Below are 21662 nucleotides of genomic sequence, written 5' to 3' on the forward strand. Positions count from 1 at the left end.
AAAAAGATTTGTGCCTATGACAAGTCAAGGGACACAGAGAAGCACAAGAGACGATGTATTCTGATCTGACAAAGCCCCCAACGTGACATGAGTGAGAAGGATGACAAACACATTCCTCAGTGGTTGAGTGCAAGAAAGAAATGCTGCAGGGATCATTCCACAAGCACTACGTGGCTAAGCTGCAGCTAGGATTTGTGAGCTCAGGTTGTTATCTGCCAGCCCTATTCCCTCTAGTGCCTTGTGGGGTTTTTTCGGAGAGCCCCAAAGTAGGAGATTTTCTGTTGAACAAGGGCATAATTCAGCACCTGCCTCCCTCTTTGTGCAAGCCAACATTTCTGCTGGCATATTATATGGCACAGTAGTTCTTTCCAAACAGGCTGACAAAGAAGGGTTTAAACATATCCAAGTGTTGCAGTGGTTCTAAGCACCACTGGACAGCTACACCACAAACCCCACTAAGTGCTGCATATCTGTATCTACCCATCTGTGTGTATGTGAGTGTGCCTAAGTGACTCCACAGAAAAGAAAATAAACACTCTGGAAAGCCAAACAGAAAAAACAAAGGAAAGAAAGAACATTATTCCCTGGGCTGGAAAATAAGGCACACAAACACTACATCTTTCTTGAATTCATGGCACAGAAAAGAACCCAAATCTTCTGTGTTCACATCAGTATCTAAAATCCTTTACTTTGGCAAAGTGCTATAGGATTGGAAGTATGCTAATGCCAGCTCTTGGAGGATCTAGGAGAAGGTAAATAACACTTAGCCTGTAGGGGAGAAAAACACTAAGAAGCATTTTCATGAGTCTCCCTTCCCTTTTATCTTTCCCAGATATGACAGGTTTTCACTTCACTATAGTACTACTTTTCCAGTTTATTCTAAGCAAGCAAGTAAGTTTTGAAAATCCCAGAACAGTAACCAGAACTTCTCTCCTATTACATTTAGAGATGAAAAGCAACTTATTGGTGAATGAAGTTTTGGGGGGTTTTTATCCTGTCTATGTAAGACTGACAGCATCAGTCTTTCTTCCCATTGTAGAAATGTAAGAAAACCTTTTCTGTAACAGCCATTGCAAGGAGGTTCAGGGAAAGGAAAGACCCAGTCTCTGGCTGGCAGAATGCACACTACATGCTGTGATGATACAGACAGGACCTATTTTAGGACATAAGACTCTCAGAGCACCTAGCCTGCACATGTTGGATGCTCTGGACGCACCCCAACTCTTCCAATCCTTGCACTTCACATGAGAGAAACACGTTTTAACAGGCATTAATCTCCTGTTATTTGCTGATAGGGAACTGTGAAGCCAAGTGACTTGTCCAGGGTTCCATTCACCCACTATCAGAGCTGGCATTAGCACCTGTGGTTCCTTGTGCCTTCTACTCCATGCTGTCCCCACCACCAATTTCCCCTCTGCCTGCTAGGACACTGAAAAGCCAGAAAACAGTGGGGTTCTGCAACTCAATATGAAGCCAAGTGTATGTTATAAATAAAGTCTCAATTACTTTTTCCTCACTGGATATGTTCTCTAGCAGGTTGCAAATATTCTCACAGGCCACAGCTCACTTTCATGCACACCAAGGCCCACATTTTGCATTATCTTCTCATGTCCCTGCTACAAGCCAAGACATGAAACTGAAAATCTCTAGTTGAGTTTCAGTGCTTGAAGGAGACAAGACTTTGCTCTTTAAAAGCAAAGAAGCTGAATACTAAAGACAAGAATAATTGTGTTGATTGGAGAGGAGCAGAGAGATTGCATCCAGCAGCATTCTATCTATTCCCTTTGCCATTTTTCCATCTGCATCCCATCATCACCACCTTCTCAATAAAAGATTCTGAGTTCCTAACCTCAAATGACCCACTACATATCAGAGATGCAAGCTTAGAATAATCCTAGGCTTTTTTCTTTCTTTCTTTCTTTCTGGTTAATTTTATTTATTCTTTTAGGAACCAAAATAGTACATCATCAGTTTTCTTCAACTCCTTTCTGAAGGCTGGTTTTTGCTGTGATGCTTGATGGCAGCTTGGACTTCCCATTCCTAACAGTTGCTTTGTGTGTGGGGTTGTAAACTGGTTTTGTCCCATTCTTATCCAGTGCCAGCACAGCAAGGACTTCTCCATCATTAGATAAATTACTGTTGCACTACACTCCTATCACTCAAAACAAGAAAAACAAGAAAAAAAGGACACTTTTCTTTACTATTCTCCTTTCCATCTGGTGGACAATGCCACAGCTTCTTAAAAGGTGTCTTTGCTCATTCCCTAGGGAGCTTTGGGGAATAACTCAGAGAGCCCTCACTGAGGCAAGGCAGCTACATGCTGCCTCCAAATCAGAATTGTAACTAAAGAAACAGGCTGGCTCTGAGCAATGCCAGGAAAAATTCTGTTAAAGAAAGACTGACTGGCACAGAGAACACCAGGACCCTGCACTACCAGACACTTCTGGCAAAATAACAACAAAAAAAACCAAAATGCAAACAAACACACCAGTTATGATCTGTAAAGAATGAAAAGCTGTCTTTTAGCCAGTAGCAAAAATGGTGTGAAATGCTAAAATTCTTGCCAGATGGGATGGCTTGCAGCAGCCCATTAGTAGGTATGTAGCTCTTGTTCTCTCAGGACAATTTACAAGACACGAACAGCTACACCAATTATACATTATTATTATAAAAGTGTTAAATGGAGAGATGTCTAGGTGAAAGATCATACTGAAACACAAAGTATTTCAGGTAAGTATTATAAATGCAAAAAGTTAGGATAACCAAGAAACACTCTAATGCTCTAGAAATGGAGGTAAATTCACACATCTTGTTTTAGTCAGGCAATAGAATGTCCATCAGTGCTTGCAATTAGCTGTCTGCTAGGGAAGCAGTTAATAATTTATTTTTATTAAATGATATGACATTTACATATATGAAGCATAACTTTGCTTAACCTAAACAAGTAGGGTTTCAAGTTGGTCTCCTATGTACGCCTGAATGTATCACTGGCTACCATCACACATCACTGGGTAATATCCTAGAGCTTTAACTATGCGAGAATTTGACTAGATATCCATGTGGCTCTTGTTGGTTTTTAATATGCATAGCTTTAACCATGCACTCCAGCAAGATGCAAAACCCAGGTGCAGTTTTATAGAAAGAGATACACACAAAGACAAAACATCAGGTGGGAATCTCCATCATAAAGACAGATAAGGTTTTAGTTCTCTTCTGTCCTGATGTTTACTGTGCCAACAGCTGTAAAACTCAAGTTTTTCCACAGAATGAAACACAAACTGAAATGGCTGCACAACAAATGCTAGGGTTGGCACTGCCTTGATGAACCATGGGCCATCTCACACTAATCCTGGCAGATGATTCACAAGAAACTGGCTACTCCTTTTGACCAATTAATTTGAGAGCCAGAAAGCTCACTGCATTTCAAAGGGATCTGTCTTAGGGAAAAACAGACTGAAAAAGAAAACCTTCTAGAAGAAAAAAGACCTGGTGATTCTCCTTCCAGGCTACCACCCTACTTACAAAATGTCCTTCCATGCATAAATATGGTTAAACATATACGTGGCAGGGAAGAAGTTAAAAGTTACCTAGGCTGACATGCTCTGTAGTTCTTTGACAGCTTTTTCTCTGCACTGTTTTCTATTGATTAAATAATCTCTATCAGATATGAAGCCCCTTGTTATTGGCACAGCCTATAAATTATTCAGAAGTTATATAAATTCTTATGGTGGGCATGAATTTTTAAACCCTTATTTGGCACTGGGCCAGGAGTTCTGTATTTCCCCCTTGCCTGCAAGAAAATGTGCATGTGTTAGATTTCTGTTTTCTAAAAGACAGTTTTAACTCGACTTTGCATGTTTGAATGGATATTGTATTTGATTGCTGGTTACATTTGGGCATAAACAGGTAGGGGCTTTTGGGGAAAAGAAGTAATGAGAGCTTATGTGCTCTGTACCTTTGATTTATTTGGGATGAAAGGTGTTTTGAGCAGTGCCCTCATGGTGTGTACTCATGGATGCCAAGGCACTGCAGCAGCCATCCTATATGGGCGCATGATATGGAATGGATTTAGCCAGAGGGATCCTCAGCACAGGATGGGCAGAGCTGAGACAACACCCATCAGGTCACTGCTGCAATTCTGTTAGTGACTGCATACTTCAGGGCTTTCTTCTCCAGAGCTAAGTGGCCTTTGCTGTAACAACCAGGGCCAGACACATACAACACTGCTGACCAAAGTCTAAAAGAGAAGTCAGGCATGAGAATGTACTGTGGCTCTGAAGCAACATCTCACAGAATTGCTCATGTCACGGAATTGCTCCACTATATGGGCTTGCTTTTCCCCAAGCCCAGCATCATGGTCTAGATGGTACCCAGGCACACGTCAGGAAGTGAGCAGAGGATACAGCCAGGCTTTTGTGTAGAGCTTATTAAGACTTTATTGCACAGGGTGCATTAATTCCTACCACCAGCTCTGCAGGCCCTGCTTTGTGCCAGGCTGGCATCCCTCTTGTGAGTGGTGGCACCTGTACCTCTTCCCTGGCTTCTGGCCAGCTTCTCGTCTCCAGGCCCACCCTGAACTCCAAACCTCAACAGCACTGGCTGCACTCCCACCACTGACTGTCTTTCTTCTGGCTACACATGCTTGTAATTCCAGACAGTCCTAAAATAAGTCAACAGCAGAAGAAAAGGGGGCCAAAGTAGCTGGTTACAAGTATTTTCCTTAGTTCTAATCAAGGCTCAGGTAGAATGCTATTCTGCCTTCCAATCCTGTTTTATTTTCTTTCCCCATATTCACAGCACCTGACATCCCAGAGCCTCACTCCCAAGGTGCACACTTACCACAAAATTAATTTTCAGTGCTGAGCCTTTGGAGCCACTCAGACTTTCTGAACTTTTCCTCTAAATTTACACAGGTTTCCCTGCAGATGGATTGAATGACAAAGTCTTGGCCTACCACTAACAAGAACCCACAGAACCTTTTTCTCCTCTTTTCTGCATCCTCTGGCATCCCACAATTAGTTTTCAACAAAAATAAACAGAATTACAGGAAGACCCTGCAGGAGAGAACAGGCAGCACAAAGGCCTCTGCAGACAGCACCAGAGCTGGAAGTCCTTGACTCCTGCTGCCACTTGATTCTGTATGAGCCAGAAATGTGAGTTGTGCACAGCCAGGAGGACATTTTAATTTTCTTATCTGGCCCATTGCTTTGCACCTTCACCTCTGAAATCAAGAGGTGGTGTGTTATGTACATTGCAATGAGATTTGGGCACTTGCCCAGTGATAGCATTGTACTGATGAATGATGAGAAAGGCATTTATATTTGAAAAAGGTGCTGAGGAATGCATGGCACACTTCAGAGAACAATTGTCTGGTGTCCACTCCTCCTCTCAAAACAGCTTAAAACTTGCTTAAAATGCTGATCAAACTGGATGACATAGAGATGTAAAATAAATGCTGCTATAAAATTTGAAATCTTAAGTGTGAAGATTTGAAAATCATTGAACATAAATCTACACATATATACACAAATATCCATACGCATCTTGAAATGGAAATTTACAGATATATATATATATATACACACACACAGACATCAATAGAAGGGGAATCAAGAAATAGCAGTATTACAGTCTGAAAGAAAAGGCTATGGAGTGGTCCTAGTATGTATCATTTTTTCTATTTTATTTCCACTCCCCACCAAGCCCCTGACAGCTAAACTAAATAGTTAATCAAATGAGATCAAAACAGATAATGCCACCCCTGTTGGGAGTTCTGCAACAGAACTGTATCAGTCGGCTTTATCCCCTCTGGAGAGGGAAGTTTCATCTCCTGTGGACTGTCTGATGGCCCTTAGCTTGCCATGCTAACAGCTCCTCCAACAGGGGACAACTGCTTTTCTGTGATCTAAGCAAAGCCGAATGTACTGCATGAAACACAGTAAATAAAACTCTGTGTAGGGTCAGCTCAGGAAAGACCTTTTCTATACACGGCACAGAGAAAAGAGGATCATCCCCCAGGTTCACACAGCTCATCTGCAATGCAGAAATCACCAAAGGAGTCTGTCCCTCCAGTGTCTGTTACAGAACACGCCAAAATGTTGTTACTGTCTGTTACTGCCTTGCTCCTTCTCTTAGTACGTGCCCTATCCTGGAAGTGTTCATGGTTGGCTTGGGTGAGGCTCTGAGCAACCTGGTCTAATCAAAGGGTTCTCTGCCCATGGCAGGGGAGGAATTGGATGATGTTTAAGGTCCCTTCCAACCCAACCCATTCTGTGATGATTCTATGATTTGTATTTCTCTAAAATTCCTGACTGTCTGCACTTCCTTAGTCAAACTGACTGTTGCACACACAAGTTTTGGTAGCCCACTGATCATTCCCCATACCAGGCCACTTTGATCTTTAAGAAAGGGGATGAACCCCCATCCTGGCTGTTTTGTCTATTGACATTATGTGATGGGAGAGAGGGAGGCATTGATTGTCTATAGCTATTTCTAAATTATCTATTACTGTGGACTCCTAATCTTGCTTGAAGGCCATCAGTGTGATCACACAACAAATACGAAATAATTAAACAAACTGTCAGTAGTATTGCTCGCTTAGCCAACACAATTATATGTGTCTAAGGCTGTATGTCACTTACAGAGAGCCACAGTGCTGCTGTGTTTTTCTCCCCACACTTAGATGTGTAGTTCACAGTCTTTTTAAATAAGACAACTCAAAATGATGGATAAAGAGATGGAATAATAGATTTCATAGCTATCTCCACCTCTCCAACTAGCTTGGCAAAAAGAACCTTACCAAAATAAACAGGAAAAGACTGCTTGGCTAACACACATATGCTAACAGATTTTTATTATTATTTTTAAAAACTCATTCTCGGTGTTAAATAAACTGTGGAAAAAAGGATTTGATTCATGGTTGCATTAGGAACCTACTCAACCAAAGCCCCTTGTCACAAATTAAATCATAAACTAAAAGTCAAACATGATTTGTGAAATTAACAGTTATCGAGGAAATGTTCCCCAGTGCTGCATTGTGATTAGTCTCTGGCTTCTGAAATACCACCCATCATTCATGAGCTTCTCTGAAACCATGTCACTGCTGCTAGTCCTGGGATGCCATGCATGATGGAAAGGTGCTGCCACAACCAGAGAGCAATCCCTTTCCCGATGCTGGTGAGAACCAGAGGTCACTGTGTCTTATTATTTGGGAAGGTACATGCATACACACTTCTCAGTCCCCATGCACTTCTTTAACACCTCACCCCTCCACAGCCACTCTCTTCCACCTCTCAGATTTATCAAAGGCCACAGCTTTTTCTAATTTTGAACACAGAGGCTTGGCAGAAGCCCTTTCTTTAAAAAAGCCTTTCTTTAATATAGCGACTAATAAAAAATGAAACTTAATTAACAGTCATTGGTTCTTTCAGAGTCAGTGTCTTTCAGCAGAGGGATTCAGTGCCTTTGCAGGGGAATGCAGACAGCTTAATCTTACATGCAGTGGAGCTCCAGCACAAAGCAGATTTAGTGATTGTTGAAGACTAAATGGTCATTGGCAAAGCATGTTTTGGAGCCCAATGTTTTTCAGAAGCCAGGATATCCCAATAGCTTAAAGATATGGGATGCTTTCCTTTTCAAGGTGATTTTCATCCTGAAGATGTTTTCCTTCCAAGAAATGCAGTATTTTTAGAAAAAATAATAGTGTAACCCCATTCCCACTGCTCTGAGCACCAGAAATTTTTCATAGGGAGCAAAATAGCCCCCACGTCTTATGGGGGTAAAGAAGGAAAACTCAGTTTCTGGCTTCACAGGCATTCAGGACAAGAAAAAAGCTTCAGCACCTCTACAGCCCATCCCCTTTTGGCCGTTCTTCTCCATTTATTCTTACACTGTCACCACTGCCACCATCAGCTGTTTACTCTGTTCATGCAAGAGTGTACTTGTGAGTGTATACCTAGGGTTACACAACACAGAAACCAACATCATGAAGAACATTCCCTGTCTTTTAATCAAAATCCCCTTTAACCTGAATACAGAGAAAATGTCCTCTGCATCCATTTTCAGGATTAAAGGAGAACATACTCCCTGTGAAGCCTGATTTCCCTTTGCTGCCCTCTGCACACAGAGCAGGCTGTGTTAGATCTGGACCTCTGTCCTCATCTGCAGCAAACGGGGCTTCATGGAGCCATGACCGTTTATGCCACTGAGGACAGAGAATTCAGCATGCAGGTCTGAAAACATCTGAGCCAGCCTCCACCCAGTGCCTGCACAAGCTCTTTCTGGCAACTGCATTCCACCACGGATGGCAGGCTCTGCCCCAAAGGAGAAGGGGGAATCCAAAGGAAATTACTGCCTGCTCTACTAAGCTAACCCTTAGGCAGAGAGGCCTCGCTTCTCAGAACAGGAATTCATTGCTCCAGTAACAAGACTGGATGAATAGTCCATGAGGGACTGTTACCTCCATTCAACACACTTTCTTTGGATAAACAGTCATTCCCTTCTTGTGTTGAGACACTAAAAAGAGGTCACCGGTGGATGGTGGCTTTTAAAAACTGTTTAATCTTTTTTAACCACTCTCTTCTATGTGTAATAACCTGTTAAAAAGCTGGAAATAACAGAGTTCCCTACTGGGTCACCCTTTTCTATTTGGAGAACATTGATTTTTTTGCTGTTGTGCCAAGATTAATGTGGCCTGTTTGTTTGACAACAGATGCAACATATTTAGTGCCCCAAATCAAGCTAAAGTGATTGTCTGAGGACAACATCCCTCTCTGGCACTGGTAATGATCTGGAGAAAAAAAAAAACCTAAAAAAAAAAACCCAAAAACAAAAAAAAAAAAAAAAAACTTTGTTACATAACTGTCACTGCAGAACCATCAGGGGATTACAGTGGCCCTTAAAACCAAAATCTGTTGCTGATGGGACAAATTTGAAGCACTTTTAGTGACCATTGAAGGTTTCAACTGGCAAAAACTGTTAGACAAAGGAGATTATCCAAATTATCCACTCTAAGTCTGTTACAGCTTTGATTCAAAATGGTTCCAGATCTTACAGGTACAAACCTTCCTTTTCTCTTGTTATTTTAGAGAAAATATTGTTTTGTCTACTTTCTTCTATTTAAGTAGGAAAAGAAACAGCATTTAGTAAAGGATCACTCCAAGGAAGACACTGAAGTGCTGGAGAATGTCCAGTGAAGGACAATGAAGGGTCTAGGGCACAAGTCCTGTGAGGAGTGGCTGAAGGAGTTGGTATGTTTGGCCTGGAGAAAAGCAGGCTCAGGGGGAATCTTACCACTCTCCACAACTTGCTGAAAGAAGGCTGTATCCAGGTGGGGGTCAGTCTCCTGTCCCAGTTAAAAAGTGACAGGATGAGAGGAAATGGCCATAAATCGCACCAGGGAAGGTCTGGATTGGATATTAGGAGCAAATTCTTCACTGAAAGGGGTGGTCAGGCAGTGAAACAGGCTGTCCAGGGAAGTGGTGGAATCATCGTTCCTGGAAGTGTTCCAAAAACATGCGGATGTGTCCCTTGGGGGCATGATTTAATGGTGAATATGGCAGCAGTAGGTTAATGGTTGGACAATGATAAATTTTCCAACCTTTATGATTCCATTAAAATACAGAGAAGAATGTGAGAAAAGCCAGGGAAATAATGAGTGTTCATTCCTCATCCAAATACCAAATATCACCAGCAGTGGGTGAAAACACACCTGTTCCATTCTTTCAGAAACATTACCAAGTTCCAAAACCCTGATCTCCCTCCCTTCCACCCTCCCTTTCTTCCTCCTTCCCTTCCCCTTCCTCTGGCAAAAGCCAGTAATACCTACAAATATTTTTTATTTTCGTAAACATCATGCAGCTTTAAAACGTGGGGATGTTCTATCAACTTCAGGATGGCTATTTCCCGCTCCACCTGGAAGAAACAAAAAGAAAAAGAGAAGATTAGAAGCTTGGTCTTAGAATACTTTAGGTACTATCACACATTTTCTTCCCATTTATCCGTTTTCCACTCATCTTCATATGCAGAGGATACATAGAATTGTAACAATGTATCTTATTTAGCATGACATAATTTAACAAAAATTCAATTTATTCATCCTCAGAACTCCCTGCCCTGCAGAACAGAAAACCGGCAGAATTTCAAGGTTGAAAGAAAAGTCCCAAATCTACCAAAGAAAATTAGCTGTGGGAGTTTCATGAGCATTCAAGGCCTCACAATCCAAAGCCAATGACATATTCTCAAAGTACAGAAACTCTTAACATGTCATGTAGGGCTCTCCTGACCTCCCACAGCCACAGGTGTGTGGCTGCTCTACGAACTACATATTCAATTAGTGTTAGAAAATCCCCATTCTGAAGAACTTGCCATGTGGGGGAGAAGATATAAAGCAGTGTGATTTTATAGCTTCAGAACTGAGGCACATAAAGGGAAAGAAATATAAGAAATGACATAAGAAGTACAAGGCACAACAAGAAATTAAACCAGATTACTGGAGATGCAGTGTTCAGAGCCTTAAGCGCAAGACTGTGCTTTCCCTCAATTCCCAGTCTGCCCAACTATGGCTACTTCCAAGAGCATGTTTTCAATGCTGAGTTAACAAGTTGTGACTAAGTCCCTGTAATTAGCACAAGCCCTGTTCTCACCCAAAATTCCTATCATGACCACTAAGGGTGTTCATTAGAGATGGAGTCAGTGCAATTCCTCAGCTGTTAGCAAAATTGCTCTGCTGCTTGAAACTACTCTGTAACTGCTGTGATATGACCTAGGCTAAGTCGAAGGGAGTTAATGTAGCACTGTGGAGACTTTGGATATGTGAAATAAACTCTGCAACAAGATGTGGTCTAAGCATTGCACAGTCAGGCATGCCAAATTTCAAGGAATCCACAACGACAGGAAAAAGACCTAAAGAAGCAAACAAGGACAACCAGGTAAGATTTTTTCCAGTCCTTTAAATAACCAATTGTCCCAGAGCTGCTATACTGACAAACAAACCATGAACAAACTACAAAACCATCCCTTAATGCCTCCCTTGGAGGGATCAAATGAGTAATTAGGAACTTGCCCCAGTACACCTTTAGTTCTTGATGTCCTTTAATTTTCTGAGAGAACGTCCTCTGCTAAGCCTCAACACGGACAACTTTACCTGAATGCAAGTAAGATACTCTGCAGGAAATTAGAAATTGGTAGTTTGCAGCACTGTGCAGGGGAGGATTTCCCAGCATGTTGGTTATCACCCCAGATCTCTCTTCCTCTACAGCACCACATAAAAACAGCAAAAGCAACTTTTGCACTACATCATCCTTAGCCTTCCTCACATACCAGGATGGAAGAAAGTATATTTGTACATCTGCCAATCTCAGTCTTTCAAAGACACTTATTCCTCTCTCCAGAGTCAAAAGTCATCTGAGAGATTCCACTTCCACACTTGGGAACTCTGAAAATAGCTCCTTCAGAGAAGCGGGGAATGCATTTAAACATGTATGTACGCAGTTCAGCACTGCCAGCACTGCTAGGAATTCAGTGATACAAGTGCTTGATGGTGACAACTCTGTGGGTGTTAACTTACTCATGACCAGCACTCTGATGAAAGCTACTTATACAAACAGGAAACAAAAGCTGGGTAGATTTCAACTGTTCAGCTATTTCACCACAGATCCAGGGGGTAGCTAGTTTGTTCCATTCTTGCCTCCTCTTCAAGACCTGTTACTCTTCTTTCTTACAAGATATGCACTGATACTTGCAGAGAGCTTGTTAAGCCCTATAATTGATAAAAGTTGGATTTGCTTCAAAAATTAGGAAAAACAAAACAGAAGAAGCACCCACTCTCACAACACTCTCCCAATAGTACTGAGATTCACCATAAGCAACATGTACTGCAGCTGCTCAGAGACTGCAACTCCAATGAAGGTCCTTTTGGATGGGGAAGAACAGGTATTTCATGGGGAATGTGACCAGTGTATTAGCTATGGCAAGGATAATCCAACCCCAGCCTATGAAAACTAAAACTCCCTGCAGCTGGGCTGTATAACTGCATTGGTGATTCCTTCAGAGAAACCTCCTGGCTGGTTCAGTGGCAATGTAAATTCAGATCAAGTGATGATGGATGGCAGCATCCAGTCAGGGTTCTGCTTGGTTACTGTCCTAAAATATGAGAAGTGGCAGTGACTACCACTTGGAGGAGGGAATTCAGCTACAGCACTGAGAGGCCTATGTTTGGTAACAGAAAATCACAATAGAAAGACAGTATCTACTTATCACCTACAGTTTTATTTTAGGAACCAACTGAAAAGACTTAACCCAAGTTTGCTTTTCTTCCATCACAAGTGTAAGAGTGTAGAAGGTTCTATTTTTAAATTCCTGGGAACTAAATCTAAGAGGAAATACAGTTTTGGAGGTCTCATTTTCAAGCCAGGTATGTAGAGAGCATCTGTCTTGATGTGCCTGGCAGCATTTGACTGCAGTGTGTTCAGTTCAGTGGTGTGTTGTCTGCGCCAGTCAGCTTTCCACAGTCTGCTACCTCTTCTATCTGTAAACCAAGGACAAAACTCATCTACTCATCTCAAGTAAGGCTTTCAAGTAATGCCCTTCAGTGAAAGGGCATTTATAAAGGAAAAATGTCATTACTGTACTTCTTGTAGTCCAGGATTTTGCCTCATGTAGAGGCACAAGACACTAGTGGTTGTATTATTTTAGGATCTAGAGATTCCCAGTTCTATAAACAGCAATCTGATAAAGCTCATCCTCAAAAAATCTTACAGCAGTATCCTGCCTCTTTTTCCTTTTAAAGCAAAACAAGAGTTCAGAGAAATATGCAACAGATCACCTCAGAATTACTACTACAGTCAGTACTAATGGGTGACTCCCCTGGATCCTGTTAATTTTTTATATCCCTGCAAAGAAGTCAGTAATTGATACGGGTTGGACACAGACTGGAGATCTCAATAGCGATGTCACTGATGCACGGCTCAGGAGGACCTAGCAGCCATCATGTCACAAGGAAAGGAGAGGTATCTGAACTCAGTGGCAAAATGAGAGGCCTGAAATAGCATGCAGCTTTGCCTTCTTCCCCAGAGCTTTGCCAGCCCCCGGCCTGTCTTTTTTGCACAGCCCTGTGTTTGCAAGCCATGGAATGCTGTCCAGCTCTGAGCTGGCAAGGACGGGAGAGAGGAGAAACCCTGCAGGGGTGTTTGCTTTAATGCACATGCAATTATCAGAAAGCAGGGCAAGCTCAGAATAGCTTGTCTACGGAGGCTCAGAGCCTGTGATAAACAGGAAGCATGGAGAAACATTCGCCTAATGAGAAAGGAATAAAAGAGAAATAATAAAAATAAAATAAATAAATAAATAAAATAAATAAATAAATAAATAAATAAATAAATAAAAGAGAAAGGAATAAAGCAAAGCTTTTCTGTTGCATGAACACTGGGTCACATCACAGGATCCCAACTACAGCCAGGGTTGCCCCATGCCATGGTGGGCCACTGACTGTGCCTTGAAACTGGGAGAAAAAGCTGTTAAAGGCTGTGCAGGGCAAAAGGAGACACACTGGAAACATGTAGCTGTGCAGGTGCCATGCAGGTGCCAATTAGAGGTTCTAAAAATCTGTGCAGGAGGTTGATTTGACAGGATGCTCCAGTGATTCAGCTAATGACAAAGTGCAAGACGGGGGCACAACGCGACCCTTAGAGGAATCATGCAGTACTTTACGTCCCTCTCCTCCATCTCTTCTTCACTGTCATTCTCCCCCAGAGGAAATCACATCTCTCTGCTTTAAGCCCATCTTGTCAGAAAATTTGCACTGGCAACAAGTGCTCTGCTCTCTTGCCTTTTGAGTCAGGCACACAGGGTGTTCATTCACTTCGAAGGCAAGGAGGGCAGGTCAGGGGAGCCTGATAGTTTGTCTCATTGAAGAAGGAAGTTTCCTTTTCTCTTGCATTCATTAGGTCAGTAACTATTGGGTCACTCATGACCCATCTGCTCCTTGAAAAATGAAGGCTCACATCTCTCTGATATTGCCAGGCTGTATTTTATCTACCAAACCTATGCAAGCACTATGCAAAAACCATTCCTAGCAGCTTCTCAAAGTACACTTTCATGCAAAGAGCTGGGGGACAGCAGTTGACATTTCTCCTTGGAAGCTTTGAAGCTCACCAGCAGCACACCAGAAAGCCCTCTCTTTCTCCATTAGAATAAGTAGCTCCCATATGGCTCAAAACACTGGATTGAGAAGGAATTCCAGAGCTGCAGAAATGGTGAAGGGCAGCAAAGCCCTGCAGGATGCACACTTGTTACGCCGTTTTCCCTACTCACAGAGCAAAATGGTGCAGGGAGAGAAGGCGTGGTAGGTTTTCTTGTGAAAATCAAGCTCTCTCTAATGTTGACCCTACTTTGAGGTAAGTAATCAAATACTTTTCAGAACTCATGCCTGTCCCTCAGTTATGAGAAACTCATCCAGGACACGACCTTTTCGGAATTCAGAATTCTCTATGCTCAGAATGAACTTCAAAGGATGCAGAGATTTGGCTGCTTATCCAACTCCTCAGGCTAGAACTCAGGTTGGAAACCTTGTACCAGAGCACCTACTTTCTCCAATGTCTGGCCTGCTGTGCAGTAATTTGCATTTCCATGATGAGGGCACAGAAAGCAGAGTAAATCACCCTGGTATTTCACCGAGTTGAAGTGGCAAAACCAAAGGCATCTTATAGGAAGAAACTAATATTAGGTTCTCTGAAAATCTGTGTTCCTGCCATAGCAGAAATATCACAGCAAAATACCTGGGGTTTTGTTAATTTGGTACTTATGCTTTCATGTTATGTGGGACTGAGAGTTAAAAATGGTGAAAATGCCTGGCTTTGGTGAAGACTGTATAGGTCACTTGTTCACTCTTGCCCATAATGACAGAAATAGGCTACTCCTGAGATCAGAAGAAAACAGCATTAAAGCAGAAATGGCTTTATACAACAAGTAACTGCAGGCCCATTATGCCCTGTAGGGTCATCACTGCTGTGATGGGACATCGCTCCTCCAAACAGATTAAGCTATTACCAGATCTAAGCAATACCAAAACATCTAATGCATTATATCAGTTGCATCCACAATTTCTATGGGAGCATAAATAGAGTTGAAATGGAAAAAAATATCAGGGTTTAAATGATTAAAGTATCTTCCTCTGCAGCTCTGAATTTGGCTGATTTTTTGCTCAAAATTACCTTTCATTACCTTTATCCAAAACTTATTCAGTAGTCTATTATGAATGCAAATGGAGAACCATGAAAGTTGTGCATTTGTGGGGAGTATTTCTTGCTGCTGCTATGGCCATTAACCTCACATTTCTGAATACTGTGAGCCAGATTCAAAATGTATTGAAGTCAACAAAAGACATCAATTGACTTAAGTGGGATTTGAATCAGACCTTCTAATGATCATTAAGTGGTATCTGGAAGAAATCTTGTATTAAACAATTTTGATGAATTAAATGTTTTAACATGAATTCGGGTTTTCTGTTAAGTACCAGTAATTAAAAAAAGATTTTACAAAAAGTAGATAAATGAGGAGAAAAACTAGACTTAGATCTCCATAGAATCAGACAGCTAGACAATGCTTTACAAAATACTTACAACAAACAGACAGAATTACTGGAAAGCTGAGCGATTCTTCATTTTACTGAGGGCTCTATTGTGGGCTCATTCTACCACAATTTCTGTTTGCATGTCTGCTTCTCAAAGCTATTTCTCCATAAATGAAAATGAAAATAGGTATGTGTGAGAAGCAAGATGCATATTCGATTTTAAAATTTTCATGTGCAGACTTCTATAACATGAAGCTTGAGAAGGAAAATTTACTTTCCACAAACTAGTACTATATCAAAATGTCAGTTTCTGCTTGTTTATCTCCATAAACCCTTCAAAACTGCAGCTCTTAAACTCCACTGAATTTCAAAATCTAGCATGAAGTTTGAGAGTATGAACTTGACTGGATGGATACTGTGTTAATTTTCATGGAAATCCTTTCTGCTGTTGCCAAAGCAGCTCCACAACAGGATTCATGACCTGGCCTGACACATGGATTCCAGGGTCTTGAAGGGACAGATCCTGCAGGTTATCCAGCCATGGAAAATCCTACCCAGGAACGTCACAGTTTAACTCTGTAGTTAACACCTGCTGTGTTCCTCAGGGCTCTGCCATCAGCTCCTGAGTAAATATGGCACTTTGACTTATCTGCAGCGTATGCTGCTTTAAGAAGCATCAGGGTTTCATGCAAGAGACACTGATGGGAGCTGACAAGGAGTGGATTTATTCATTCAGCACTTGAGATGATCTGCTGCCCGGTGGTACACAGCTAACGAGTGACTGACACACAAGTCTCTGCCAGCAGTCAGCAGAATAGGCCCCTTTCACTGGAAGGCAAATAGCCTCCCTGTGCCTCCTGTCACCTTCAGTGAGTGCCACATCCTGGCTGCCACTGCCAAGTAGTGCAGGACACAAACCTGCAGTCACTCTACAAGAGAAATAACTTGATCTTTGACTTGCCTTTCTTTTTCCCTCCTTATCCTGGGTTTTAATGTTAATGTACGCAGTGCTTTCTATAACTCATGTGCATCCAGCCTGGTATTTATGAGAGGCCCAGCACCCCCACACAGCAGCCATAGCCAAGTCTGTGTGAACACTGGTAACCACTGCTCCAAACAGCACACTCAGTCCCTGCCGTGTCCGCAGCCCTCCTTCCACACCACATCCACAGTGTTCACCCCAAATGGAGAGCTGTAGGTCTAGTCCACCCTAGCAAGGCACAGAATCAAAGAATCACAGAATAACCTGAGTTGGAACAGACCCACAAGGATCATTAAGTCCAACTCCTGGCCCTGCACAGGACACCCCAAGAGTCACACCATGTCTCTGAGAGTATTGTCCACATGCTTCTTGAATTCTGTCAGACTGGTGCTGTGACCATTTCCCTGGGCAGCCTGTATACAAATGTATGCTGGGCTCATTTCAGGGGTGTATATGACCCTGTGCAGGAAAGGAGTGCAATTCATAACTAATTTCCCCCAGTAGAAGTTACTTCTTCTGAAGAGAGAAAGTATAACCCTGAACATTTAATGCCTTGTGGGCTGCTGTGCTAAGCTACAGAAAAAGTCACTCCACACAGAGAAATAAGCTGTGAAATTAAGGGGTACGGAGAGTTCAGCTTCAAATAATACAGGTGCAGAACTTCTTGTATTATATGAGACATCACAGATTTAGTATGGGCAACACCAAAGGTAACACTGGAATGCTGGACCCAAAGAGTGTGTGGAGAATGCAGAAGATGCTGAATCTTATTAAGGAAATATGGACAAGCACAAAGGAGTCAGTATAGCACAGCGCAGCAAAATGTTCTGCCAAAAATATAGTGTGGAGCTTCTGAGAGCATTGGTTGGGGATATGATAAGGCAGAGGGGTTCCCAAGAGCAAATAGGAATGGGACTGAGACAGTGAAGTGATGCTGACTGCACCATAGACGAGATCCTTGAGGGAGTCCACCATCAATAGGAAGAGAAATTTAAAAGCACAGCTTTGGAAAAGCTTCAAAGGATGACTACTCTACCATTTCCTATGTGCCTCAGCTAGCTTCTTTCTCCCCCTTCCTTTTTTCTCCATTAGTCACATTGGCCCCGTTTAGCTCTTTGGCATTGTCTTACACAAATGTCCTTTACATTTTCTGTAATACTCTTCCAGAAACAATCAATGGGATTGCTGCTATTCCCTTCTCTACATCTTTCCTTAATAGAAATCTCTGGTTCCCTAAGAAGAAATAAGGCAGGTAATAAATGCTTCAGGAGAGGGCAGAACAGCTGGAGCTCTGCAGAGATTGGAGGCAGAATGCAGACTCTATTCCTGTCTTGCTCTTCTCCACAACAAGCTTAACAACATCATTGATTTCAAAGAGTGGAAAACAGGTAATACGATTTTTGTTATTCTGCTATATTCTTCTGTCATTCACTTTTGGTTGCCCCTTACCTCTTTATATAGATATTTGTATGTATTTGTCAATTAGGATCTCGTTTCAGCTGAACTAATAAACTTAGTGAGATAATAACAGCTGATGTCTAGAAGGGATTCTTCAGCCCAGTAGTCCCTCACAGCTGGCAGTGACAGAAGCAGAGTCTGAAGCAACCCACAGCTCACCCCTTTGTTTCCAAAATAAGGTGTTGAAGCACAACTGCATCCCCCAGAGGGACACTATCCCAGACAAAGAGCAGCATGGACCTCACTCAGGAACTGAGAAAAGGCCAAGGGCAACACTTTCACGGAGTTCATGTTTGCACTTCACTTTGCAATAGAGAGGGAGCCTTGAGGGGAGGCCTGGCAGCTGCAGGCAGAGGCATCAACAGCTGACTTCCTGCCAAACTGTAGAGCCAGTGTCTGGCTGCTCAGGGAGGCCAAGCAACCTCCAGCCCAGTTCTTCTGCCCCAGCAGCTGCCAATGGTTTCTATCACCCTGCAGCAGAAATAGCAGCTCCCACCTCACGTGCACCAGCTCTATGTTAATACTTCCATGTCCATTCCATCTTAGGGACACTGATCCCAAGAATCCTTGTTCTTATCTATGATAAGAAATCAGTCTGCTTTGTCCATAGCTCTGCCCCCAGTGTGCCTCTCTAGTGACATGACCATATCTGTGTATCCCTGTAATGACACAAAACAGCGCTTCAGTTCCAGCCATCCCTGCCCACTGATCTGGATGTGGGATTATAACTTTTTCATGGAGACCCACCTCAACCACAAGCATGTTTTTTCATATCTTGCAAAACATGGGAAATCAGCAGTAACCACTTAATGTCCATGGGCTACCTGCTTGGATGTAACCAAGAGCAGATGAGCTTAAAGCCTGTTCTCTCAGCTCTGCTGACTCACACAACAAAATTAGTGGTCTCAGCCTCAGCTCCAGGTCAGGATTAAGCTACTGGTGGACAGTTGGCTGTCATAAAACTTTCCCCTCCCTCAGCTACTGCACCTCAGTTTAGAGAAAAGGCACAAGCTTTCAAGATGATGCTAACCCTGACAGAACAGCTTTGTCCGTGGTGCCTGTCACTTCTTCCATCACATCAAGGATACAGCAAACACAGCAGCACTGTCTGGGAGTTTTCCACTGGGGTTTAATCTTCAAAAGAATGACTAATAAGGCAGGAATTGAAGTACAAAGCAAGAGGCAGAAAGAGAGAGGAGGAAATAAAATTGCCTATTTTGCCTCAGTCTTGAGGCAGCCTGTGCTCCCTCCCTGCCTCTCCAGGTTCAGCCTGCAACAGAAGACATTACAGCAAGACTTGTACTCCCCTCAGTGAAGACAACATCTTCCTCTGTTTTGTACAAGCAACAGAAGCTGCAGAAAATTAGTCCATTGCTGCCATCAGCAACCAGGATCTCTCACAGCTGGGAGTTAAGAGATCAAAGACAGCAACGAAGGAACATTTTGTTTCTCAGTTATTTTATCTCTGCTCCTCTCATATCCTCCTCATCACACACCAGTCCCTTATTGCTGGAGGTGCTGATGACATCTTGCAGACTATCAACATCAATATCAGGATCAAGAAGCCTCTTGGCAAGCAAGGTTTACAAACAATTGTAAAGATAGTTTCTCGAGCATCTCAAAACAAGTGATGGGGATAAGCTAAGTCATTCCTTCTCCTCATTGTCTGAACCTACTTAGGAAACAAGAGCTCAAGACACCTCTGGCCATATCCAGCATATGCTCTGGTGCTGAACACAGTAATTTTTCATATCTTCATTCTGTTTTCCAATACATTATTCAGTCAGGACAGGCTTTCAGAAGTACTTGGCATTTGCCTATCTCCTTATCTCAAAGTCTGTGGGATTCTTACTACTAATTGCGACCAGAGACATCCAGTAATTATTGGCAAATTCCATTTTTAACTTCTAGGTCTCAAGAGATGGGTCTTGTAACATGAGGCCTGACTTTCTATTTATGAATCTGCGCCTCAGACATTACTTCTCAGATCCTGCAGTATTTCAGAACCATTCTGGGTTCTGATGGTGAATTCTTCAGCTTCACCATACTAAGCCATAACCAAGCATATTCCCTACCCTAAAACAGGTCCTCTTTTCCACATAGTGACAATCACTTCTGCAGTATGGTCCTGAGTTACCTTTGTCACTCCAAAACAACCTATATTGTTATGACAAGTCTTGTACTGCAGTGCAGATGCACCCACCAACACAGCATTATTGCACAGAGATCAGGGAGAGCAATGAAATTGAGGCATTTTAAATTTGAGGAGGTGGTATTTTTATTATTTCTGAACAAGTTGTGGTTGTGCATCTTCAAAATAGTCATCTTAGGTGCCATTATTTGAGTCTTTTCCCATTCCTTTGTATCTGTCCTATGTATCACATCTAACACAGAATTCACAGCAATTTGGCTTTTGATGAAGAGCAAAGATAGGAGGCAACACTTTGGTACATCAGGCGAAAAAGCATCACTAAAGAAAGTGCTAATGACTCAAAAATTACATAGCTAGAGCAACAGGAAAGTTCCAACGTTTAGCAAATTAGCTTAATTCTCTGAAGACAACAGACTTGGATGGAGATGCATATTCCAGTTATTCCTGAAAGTGGCAGAGAATGCATTCCAAAAAAAGATAAGAATTTGAAAACTGGGGTTCACTTAAATCATACCACCTTAGGCCTGTACACCTTGGGATGATCTGGCACATATACATGCATCCTGCTTTTACAATCTAATTCAAACTCCCTTGCACCTGCCAAGTACTTAAGAAAACACTTATATGTGCAGATTGAAAATGCTCGCAAACAATTTGCTGAGAAGATGGCCGGCTAAATTTGAAACCAGCAATATTTGAAATGGACAGCTTTGGTAGATGTAACCCCCTCAACTTCCTCCCACCCCAACTTTTCAGTGTTTTCTTGAAGAGATTACATTAATCAGTCAGCTGAACCTTGTTCCCAGATGTCTGGAGTATGTGAACAACAACCTATGAATCAGAGAGTTTTCCAGTACTCAGCATTATGGTCACAACAGAGTTTGGGAATGAAAAGGCAAAGGATGCTGTTCATGTCATCCTCTCTCTACAGAAAGGAAAAGCAATTACCTCTCTTTATAGGAGACATAATTAGCTCCCTTCTTTCCCATGGAGAAAGCCTTCTCCCCAAGCTTATACTGCCTCCCACACAAACACAGGACAGACAAAAAAGCAACCAGAATCCTGCTGAGGTGGATGCCATGCTGAGGAAACCCAGCAGTAACCTCAGATATGTGAAAACACTGCCTGTGTTGTGAGGTTCATGTGCTGAATCCTGGCTTATGCAAAGGTATTTGTGAAGAAAGTAGCACAGAGATGCTCTCCTTGCACAGAACTCAGAGTATCAGCAGTTGGTAAGGAATTGTGGTGATTTTAGGAGGCCATCCCTCTTCTCTGCAGAGGTCTACATAACCATTAAGCAGAGTTTTTCCCTTCCATGGTAACAATCTTACTCCATCCAAATCTGAGGGTTATCCACAGTTTCGTCCTGTCCTTTGGTATTATTCTGCTGCCCACATGTTCCTGTATTTAGAGTAGGGCAATCTTATACGTCCAAAATGGGAGCCTGTTCTTTATTTTAGAGTGCATTCCTTATGCTACCACAGAAACCACATAAAAACAAC

The 21662-nt window shown here is 42.3% G+C and overlaps 1 protein-coding gene across 11 annotated transcripts in view; it reads right to left on the reverse strand.

Moving 5' to 3' along the window:
• The window catches only part of BRSK2 (BR serine/threonine kinase 2), a 303357-nt gene that overhangs the window by 94879 nt on the left and 186816 nt on the right, over positions 1-21662 (reverse strand). For all 11 annotated transcript variants that reach the window (XM_015631404.2, XM_033515384.1, XM_015631407.2 and 8 more), the window contains exon 3: positions 9827-9912. In XM_015631404.2, coding sequence (XP_015486890.1) covers positions 9827-9912 — 86 coding nt within the window. The remainder of the gene's footprint in view (positions 1-9826; positions 9913-21662) is intronic.

The sequence above is a fragment of the Parus major genome, chromosome 5 (genome assembly GCF_001522545.3).
Source record: "Parus major isolate Abel chromosome 5, Parus_major1.1, whole genome shotgun sequence".
NCBI classification, from domain to species: Eukaryota; Metazoa; Chordata; class Aves; order Passeriformes; family Paridae; genus Parus; species Parus major.